Source organism: Sapajus apella, unplaced genomic scaffold (assembly GCF_009761245.1).
Source record: "Sapajus apella isolate SASKATOON/1434 unplaced genomic scaffold, GSC_monkey_1.0 scaffold1, whole genome shotgun sequence".
Classification (NCBI taxonomy): Eukaryota; Metazoa; Chordata; class Mammalia; order Primates; family Cebidae; genus Sapajus; species Sapajus apella.
In genome coordinates this window covers 9,150,501-9,160,676 of record NW_022436941.1, presented here as the reverse complement: position 1 = coordinate 9,160,676, position 10,176 = coordinate 9,150,501, and the positions used below count along the sequence as shown (strand labels likewise).

At 36.4% G+C, this 10,176-nt stretch overlaps 1 protein-coding gene across 3 annotated transcripts in view; it reads right to left on the bottom strand.

Annotated features, from left to right (window-relative positions):
- Positions 1-336: 336 nt before the first annotated feature.
- The window catches only part of FNIP1 (folliculin interacting protein 1), a 153,681-nt gene continuing 143,841 nt past the window's right edge, over positions 337-10,176 (bottom strand). For all 3 annotated transcript variants that reach the window (XM_032246404.1, XM_032247779.1, XM_032247151.1), the window contains 2 exons: positions 3,375-3,490; positions 337-994 (listed from right to left, as the gene is read on the bottom strand). In XM_032246404.1, the coding sequence (XP_032102295.1) occupies positions 916-994; positions 3,375-3,490 (195 nt within the window). In that variant the 3' untranslated portion in view covers positions 337-915. The remainder of the gene's footprint in view (positions 995-3,374; positions 3,491-10,176) is intronic.

The window sequence follows — 10,176 nt, the reverse complement described above, 5'->3', positions numbered from 1 at the left end:
CCTTGGCTACCTGAGCAGTTTTAAAGAATATAGTATTGTTTTTGCCAATGCTTTGGTGTAATTTTTAATCCTAATTTTTATTTATGTCAAATTAGTGAATATGTAAATATTAATATTCATAAGAATAGTTCATACTTATAAACAAATGGTATGAAGTAGTATTCTCATTTGGGGAATCTCAACCTTCAAAAGGTTGGCTTTACTTATATTTTAGGTTATGTGAAACAGAAAAATCACCAGTAAGTAACAGTTCAGCATTATGGACAATACTAGTTGTAATTTTTTTTTTAAAGGTGTGTTTACCAATCTTGTATTTCTTACTTCTGCTTTTTTAAAAAAATAGGTATATATGTACACTTGGGTGGATAACATAACACATTTACACTCATTATTCTAAGTTTGTTATAATTAACAGGCTGTTTAAAATACTTGGAGAAATAACCAGAAATTAGCTGTTTTGAATTGCAAAACAAAATAACAAATAATCAAGGTTTTAGAGATTTCTGTACCTTAGAAATTGAAAATTAAAAACTAACAAAATGACTTTCTGAGCCATTAAATCATGAGACACTGTTGCTATTTATGAGTTGTGACAACACTGCAGTGATCACATGAAACTCCTGATAATATTCATTTTGTAGAAATTTCTACCATACATTTTGGCTTTTTCGAATGCTTCAAAATTATTAACGTTGCTCTAATTTGTTTAAAAATCTACCACCACCCAAAAGTCCAGTCAAAAAGAAAAAGCCATCTGACATATACAGAATACACAATGCTGTGCAGGATACCCTGGTGACTGACTCATTCAGAAGAAAGTCTAAGAGGGAAAAAGAATCTCCACAAATGCATGTTGTGTCTGCTTCCTTGGTTTCTACTTAACTTCCCACCAATTTCTAACAATCTTTAGGCATACTAAAGGAGTATTTGTGCAACATATGGAGAGTGAGTGCTTGCTACAGCAGCCAGAAGTGGAAGATCACTGGATTCAATCCTGAAATAAAAGAAAAAAAAATGTCAGTTCTGATTTTCTGTACTGAGGACATGAACTCTACAGGCAATGACCACTACCTGTAAGGTCACAGTACCTCAATGGTTAAGGACCTAGGTCACTCAGGACAAAAGGAAAATTTTTCAGTAAATAAAACACAGAACTACAGATATAAGTAACAAAATCATAAATGTAGGAAAGTGTCTCAATGACATGCTGATAGAACATACATTTGGGCAAGGCACAATGACTAACAACTACAATCTAGTGTAATAATAGCTTGATACAGTGACTCATACCTGTAATCCCAACACTTTGGGAGGCCTAGGTGGGAGGATTGTTTAAGCCTAGGAGTTTAAGACCAACCTAAGCAACATAGTGAGACCTTGTCTCCACAAAAATTTTTAAAAACTAGCTGGGAGTGTGGTGTGTGCCCATGGTCCCAGCTACTGCTGAAGCTGAGGCAGAAGGATCTCTTGAGTCTGGGAAGTTGAGGCTAAAGTCAGCCATGCACCAACAGCAGGGCAACAGAGCAAGATCCTGTCTCAAAAAAAAAAAAAAAGAGTAATAGTCTGTACCCAGATTGTTTGAGATTCAAATGCTTTTATAATAAGATTTACTGGAAGTAATGGGAGCTTCATCAAAATACATCCTACCACAAATTTATAGAAAAAGAAAAATGGCCAATCAACATAGATAATAGTAATCAGATCTCTCATGGTTAGAGAAATTTGGATAAAATCAGGTGCCATTTTTTAGCTGGTACCTTGGAAAAGATGAAATGTGGTAATAGCCAGTAGTGAGTAGAGTGCCTATTACTATTTGTGGGAATTCATACTGAAACTTTCTGCAGAGTATTCAGTATAATCTATCAAACTATCAATACAGGCCCTTTAACCAAAAATTCTATTTCAATGAATTTATCCTACAAATGTCAAAGATTTATATTCACTCTAGCATTGGTTTATAGCAGCAAAAAACTAAAAATAATCTAAGTTCCAAAATATAATGGAATGCTAGACAGCCATTAGGAAGAATGACATTGATTGGTATGTGCTTATATGAATATTCAAGATATATTAAAAGTTGTACAACAACATAAGAGTATAAACCAACTTAGATTTTTAAATAATATTCATTTAAAAATTCTATAAAACAATCTGTTAACAGTGTCTGAATAGGGGTTGGAAGTTGGGGGAAAAAAGACAATGACCTGCTTTTCATTGTATGCCAAAATATACTGTACATTTTGGTTCTATGTATGTTAGTTTTAAATCTTATCTTAAATATTTTTACATAAAGGCATTAAACACACACACACACACACACACACACACACACACACACATACCCCTCACTCCCCAGAAATACAAGATTATATCCCGTTACCGATTTTCCAAATATTGGAGAACAATTTTCTCTGTATAACTCAAGTAAAAATCTTCATCAGGACTTGACTAACAGTGTGGTACTACAGAATATAAATAGGGTCTAAAGTAACCAAGATACAGAGTCATTCAAATCCCTATCAGTCCTACCAGTGTGTGACATGTGGCATGTTAACTGACAGAATCATCTGTTTCTAACCTTGATGACACTGCCTACGCACTGTAGGATGATAATAAGAATTAAGAAATAAAAAAAAAAAAAAGAATTAAGAAATAACACTAATAAAAATTTTTCATTTGGGTTTCTGACATATAGTAGGTTCTCAGTGATGTTGGTTTCTTTTCCCATCATAAAAGCCAAACTAGATAAAAGCTCTAGCTTGTTTTACTTTCTTTAATGGGATTTCAAGAAATGATTCACATGAACACGCCTAAAGTAGCCAAAGAACAGAGGAAAAGTGACCACAGAACATAATGAAATAGGGCTATACTATGTCCCCCACCAAGTTCCCATTCTTCTTTCAGTAAGCATTATTGTTAACTTTTCTGCCACAGAAAAATGCAGAGTAGACAGATATAATATATAGTTAATGGGAAGAAGGAGTAATATGTAGATAATGTATTACCATTCGCAGACTTCTGTTACATCATTTGGAAGGCAGGGTAGATGCTTGGGAAGAATGAATTTTCAACATATGTAAAAAATTTAAAAATGAGTATGTACTTATTTTTTCTGACACAAAAATTCAGATTTTAATTCATTCTGACTATATTCTCAACCTACTACATGAATGGCACAAAGAAGGGATAATGCCTTTCAGATTAGTGGATGACAGGGAATCTGCTATTACATGGTACAGGGCAACCTAAATGATAACAGCCTCCAGCTTCTCATAGAAAAAGATACTTAAAAGAAAAAGGGCAATTCTAAGGATCATTCCTTACCTGATGACAGAGCAATGGAAGCAAAGCCAGAAAAGAAAGCATTAACATACCCCAGAACCACTCCCAGCTCCTTGACATGAACACGCATCTGCCCCCTCAGGTATTCAGACAGCATTTTACTTTTGAAGTATAGCTCCTGCAACCGGTCTTCAAGATGCATTACACACTGCAGTTAGGGAGAAATCAATAATCAAGTGAGAAAATAGTATGCAACTCTAAGTCATGGCAAATTCCAAAACATAATGTTTCTGACAATTCTCTTTATTTATTCCAACATGAACTAAGATTTGAAGCACATTTTTAAAGTATGTAGTTTTAGCTAAAAAGGAAGTGAACCTTTTTCTGGCTCATATCAAAGATTAGCTTCTACAGCATTTTTTTGTTTGTTTTTTCTTAACTGCGCTGAAATACACATGACATAAAATTTACTCTTTTAACAATTTTTTTTTTTTTTTGAGATGGAGTGTCACTGTGTCACCCAGGCTGGGGTGCAATGGCACAATCTCAGCTCACTGCAATCTCTGCCTCCGGGTTAAATAGATTCTCCTGCCTCAGTCTCTCAAGTAGCTGGGACTACAGGCATGCACACCACCCAGATAATTTCTTTTGTATTTTTAGTACACACAGGGTTTCACCACATTGGCCAGGCTGGTCTTCAACTCCTGACCTCAGGTGACCTGCCTGCCTCGGCCTCCAAAGTGCTGGGATTACAGGTGTGAACCACTGTGTCTGGCTCCTTTTTTAAGCATTTTCAGTGGCACTAAAATACATTCAAAATGTTGTGCAACCATCACCACTTTCCATTTCCAAAACTTTTTTTTTTTGCTATGTTTTTATTGTAAATTTGATCAATATAAAATTTTTATGAATAAATACATTTCAATTGTGTTTACATAGGAAAGGATGTATTCTCCTGTGGAGAATAAAAAACAGTTGGCAAAACTTCACAAAGAAAGCTGAAAGACTGAAAATTAAAACACATCTGGGCATGGTGGCTCACACCTATAATCCCAACACTTTGAGAGGTGGTGGCAAAAGTATCATCGAGAACAGCCTGGGCAACATAGTGAGACCCCTGTCTCTACAAAAAAAAAAAAAAAAAAAAAGAATTAGCCAGGCATGGTGGCACAATCCTATAGTCTTAGCTAGTTAGAAGGTTAAGGTGAGAGGACTGCTTGAGCCCAGGATTTTGAGGATGCACTGAGCCATGACTGTGCCACTGCAGTTCAGCCTGGGTGAAAAAAGTTAAAAAAAAAACAATGAAAACACATATATTTTATTGTCAATTAACTTGCTCAATTTACTAAAATAGGTGATTTAATCATGTGAATTGATGCTAAACGCATTTGAGGAAAAAAACAGAAGTTTCACATCAAAAAGCTTATCCACCATGATCAAGTAGGTTTCATCCCGGGGATGCAAGGCTGGTTCAACATACGCAAGTCTATAAACGTAATTCACCACATAAACAGAACCAAAGACAAAAACCACATGATTATCTCAATTGATGCAGAGAAGGCCTTTGACAAAATTCAACAGCCCTTTATGCTAAAAACACTCAATAAGCTAGGTATCGATGGAACATATCTCAAAATAATAAAAGCTATTTATGACAAACCAACAGCCAATATCATACTGTATAGGCAAAAACTGGAAGCATTTCCCTTGAAATGTGGCACCAGGCAAGGATGCCCGCTCTCACCACTGCTATTCAATATAGTATTAGAAGTTCTAGCCAGAGCAATCAGGCAAGAAAAAGAAATAAAGGGTATTCAAATAGGAAAGGAGGAAGTCAAATTGTCTCTATTTGCAGACGACATGATTGTATATCTAGAAGACCCCATCGTCTCAGCCCCAAACCTCCTGAAACTGATAAGCAAGTTCAGCAAAGTCTCAGGATACAAAATCAATGTGCAAAAATCACATGCATTCCTATACACCAATAACAGACTTAAAGAGAGCCAAATCAAGAACAAACTTCCATTCACAATTGCCACAAAGAGAATAAAATACCTAGGAATACAGCTAACAAGGAATGTAAAGGACCTCTTCAAGGAGAACTACAAGCCACTGCTCAACGAAATAAGAGAGGACACAAACAGATGGAGAAACATTCCATGTTCATGGTTAGGAAGAATCAATATCGTGAAAATGGCCATACTGCCCAAAGTAATTTACAGATTCAATGCTATCCCCATCAAGCTACCAATGACCTTCTTTGCAGAACTGGAAAAAACCACCTTAAACTTCATATGGAACCAAAAGAGAGCCCGCATAGCCAAGTCAATTCTAAGCAAAAAGAACAAAGCGGGGGGCATCACACTACCAGACTTCAAACTATACTACAAGGCTACAGTAATCAAAACAGCATGGTACTGGTACCAAAATAGAGATATAGACCAATGGAACAGAACAGAGGTCTCGGAGGCAACACAACATATCTACAACCATCTGATCTTTGACAAACCAGTCAAAAACAAGCAATGGGGAAAGGATTCCCTGTTCAATAAATGGTGTTGGGAAAGCTGGCTAGCCATGCGCAGAAAGCAGAAACTGGACCCCTTCCTGACACCTTACACTAAAATTAACTCCAGATGGATTAAAGACTTAAACATAAGACCTAACACCATAAAAACCCTAGAAGAAAATCTAGGTAAAACCATTCAGGACGTAGGTGTAGGCAAGGACTTCATGACCAAAACACCAAAAGCATTGACAACAAAAGCCAAAATAGACAAATGGGACGTAATCAAACTCCACAGCTTCTGCACAGCAAAAGAAACAATCATTAGAGTGAATCGGCAACCAACAGATTGGGAAAAAATTTTTGCAGTTTACCCATCTGACAAAGGGCTGATATCCAAAATTTACAAAGAACTAAAACAGATTTATAAGAAAAAAACTAACAAGCCCATTCAAAAGTGGGCAAAGGATATGAACAGACACTTTACAAAAGAAGACATACGTGAGGCCAACAAACATATGAAAAAATGCTCATCATCACTGGTCTTCAGAGAAATGCAAATCAAAACTACATTGAGATACCATCTCACGCCAGTTAGAATGGCGATCATTAAAAAATCTGTAGACAACAGATGCTGGAGAGGATGTGGAGAAACAGGAACACTTTTACACTGTTGGTGGGAGTGTAAATTAGTTCAACCATTGTGGAAGACAGTGTGGAGATTCCTCAAGGACCTAGAAATAGAAATTCCATTTGACCCAGCAATCCCATTACTGGGTATATATCCAAAGGATTACAAATCGTTCTACTATAAGGACACGTGCAAACGAATGTTCATTGCAGCACTGTTTACAATAGCAAAGACCTGGAACCAACCCAAATGCCCATCGACGATAGACTGGATAGGAAATATGTGGCACATGTACACCATGGAATATTATGCAGCCATCAAAAACGATGAGTTTGGGTCCTTTGTAGGGACATGGATGAACCTGGAAACCATCATTCTCAGCAAACTGACAGAAGAGCAGAAGATCAAACACCGCAGGTTCTCACTCATAGGCGGGTGTTGAACAATGAGAACACATGGACACAGGGAGGGGAGCACTACACACTGGGGTCAGTTGGGGGGAAATAGGGGAGGGAGGGTGGGGGGGGGGAAGCTGGGGAGAGATAGCATGGGGAGAAATGCCAGATGTAGGTGATGGGGAGGAAGGCAGCAAATCACACTGCCATGTGTGTTCCTATGCAACAATTTTGCATGTTCTTCACATGTACCCCAAAACCTAAAATGCAATAAAATAAATAAATGGAAAAAAAAAAAAAGAAAAGAAAAAAAAAAAAAAACCAGAAGTTTCAGGTGTTAAACATTAGGTTCTTCAGAGTGTTCCTTTCCAATGGAAATCAGCTATTAAGCTCCTAATAAAAATCTACTTTATTATTGGAAAAACACAACCAAATGGTTGTGGCTTTGTAGTGTATTTTTTTTTTTACAATGCTTTAGGCTGATAATGCCATAAGAAAATGTTAACTGCTGAATATATGTATACATAAAATATGTAATATAATTTACTGTATTAACTACTTTAGAGTATATAATTCCATAGTACTAAGAGCATTCGCAATGTTGTGCAACCATCAACACCATCCATTTCCAGAACGTTTTTTCATCATCTCAAACAAAAACTCTGTACTCAGCATCTCAAGCGAAAACTCTGTACTCATTAAACAGTAACTCCTCATTCTCTTCTTTCCTGCAGCCTTTGGTAACCACTATTTTACTTTCAGTCTCTATGAACCTGCCTATTTGTAGTACCTCATATAAGTGGAATCACACAATTTTTGTCCTTTTGTGTCTAGCTTATTTCACTTAGCATAATGCTTATGAGGATCATCCATATTGTAGCATGTATTAGAATTTCAGTCCTTTTAATGGCTGAATAAACATTGCAACAAAACCACATTTTGTTTATCCATTCATTTGCTGATGGATGCTTGGGTTATTTCTAACATTTGGCTATTGAGAATAACGTTTCTATGAACAATAGTATACAATTATCTGCCTGAATCCCTGCTTTTAATTGTTTTGAGTATTAACATAAAAGTGGAATCAATAGATCATATGGTAATACTATGTTAAACTTTCTGAGGAACAGCCAAACTTTTCCACAGCTCCATTTTACATTACCATCAACAATGCATGAGGGTTCCAAGGTCGCCACATCTTAGCCAATGCTTACTATTTGTTATGGATTCTTTTTATCATAGTCATCCTTACAAGTATTGAATGGCAGGTCACTGTGGTTTTATTTGCATTTCTCTAATGACTAATGATGTTAAGCATATTTCCACGTGCTTATGGGCCATCTGTATATTTTCTTTGGCAAAATATCTATTCAAGTCCTTTGCCATTTTTTAATTCAATTGTTTACTTTCTGTTGAATTGTAGAAGTTCTTTATATATTCTGAGTATCAATTCCTTTTCAGATATATGATTTGCAAATATTTTCTCCTATTTTATAGGTTGTCTTTTTACTCTGCTGATAGAGCTAATAAACAAAAGTTTTTAATTTTGATGAAGTCCAATTTATCTATTTTTTTACTTTTTTACCTATGCTTTTGGTATCAAATTCAAGAAGTCATTGCCATATCCAATGTCACAAAGATTATCACCTAGGTTTTTTTCAAGTTTTATAGTATTAACTAAAATCTTTGATCTATTTGGAGTTCGTTTCTGTACATGGCATAATTCTTTTGTATGCAGATATCCAGTTTTCCCAGTATCTTTTGTAGAAAAGACTCCTTTCCGGCCGGGCATTGTGGCACATGCCTGTAATCCCAGTACTTTGGGAGGCCAAGGCAGGCAGGTCACCTGAGGTTGGGAGTTTGAGACCGGCCTGACCAACACGGAGAAACCCTGTCTCTACTAAAAATACAAAATTAGCAGGGCATGGTGGTGCATGCCTGTAATCCCAGCTCCTCAGGAGGCTGAGGCAGGAGAATCGCTTAGAGTTCAGGAGGTGGAGGTTGCAGCGAGCTGAGATTACACCACTGCACTCCAGCCTGGGCAACAAGAGTGTAACTCCATCTCAAAAGAAAAAAAAAAGACTCTTTTCCCTGTTGAACGGTCTTGGCACCTTTGTTGAAAATCAATTAAACTTATATGTGAGGATTTTTAGAATCTCCATTCTATTCCATTGGTCTGCCAGTATCAAAATGTTTTCAGTCCTGTAGCTTCGTAATAAGTTTTGAAATCAATAAATGTGAATCTACCAACACTGTTGTTTTTCAAGATTGTTTTTTCTCTTTGGGGGGGTCTCTTGACATTCTTCATGTATTTTAAGATGGGTTTTTCTATTTCTGCAAAAAATATCAATTTGATTTTGATAGCAATTACATTCAATCTGTAGGTAACTTTGAGTAGTAATGACATCCTACTGATATTAAGTCTTTCAATCCATGAGCATGGGAAGTACTTTCATTTTCATATGCCTTTAATTTCTATCAGTAATGTTTTATGTCTTACGGTGTACAAGTCTTTTGCCTCCCTAAATTTACTCCTAGGTAATTTATTCTTTTTGGTACTATTGTAAGTGGAACTGTTTTTTAATTTCCTTTTGAGAGTGTTCACTGTTCAAATAATTGTACAGAAATGCAACTTATTTCTATATGTTTTGTATTATGCAAATTTGCTTAATGTGCTTATTAGCGTTACTATTTTCTTGTGGAATCTTTATGTTTTCTATGTACAAGAGGATCATGTCATCTGCAAACAGATAATTTTACTTCCTCTTTTCCAGTTTTGAAGTCATCTGTATTTTTCTTGCCTGACTGCTCTGGCTAAAACTCTCAGTAGCATGTGTGAACAGAAGCAGTGAAAGTGGATAGCATTGTCTTTTTCCTAATCTTAGGGAAATGCTTTCAGTCTTCCATCACTTAGTGTGATGTTGGCTGTGGGTTTGTCAGAGATTTCCTTTATCATCTTGAACTACAGAGCTTTTAAACTATGCTAAATTATAGTTCTCCTAATAAGTGAAAGAAAGAACCCTATAAGTTTGAAATGGGGTAATTAGTAAGAGGTTACCAGTATTATAAAGAGATCATTCAAAGTCCTGACATGACAGTGAGGATCCAGAATATACTGACATTCTACATAAAGCTTGGGAGATTTTGTTTTGTTTTGTGAGATGGAGTTTCACTCTTGTTGCCCAGGCTGGAGTACGATGGCGCATTCTTGGCTCACCACCACCTCTGCCTCCTGGGTTCACGTGATTCTCGTCTCAGCCTCCTGAGTAGCTGGGATTACAGGCATGTGCCACCACACCAGCTAATTTTGTATTTTTAGTAGAGATGGGGTTTCTCCATGTTGGTCAGGCTGGTCTTGAACT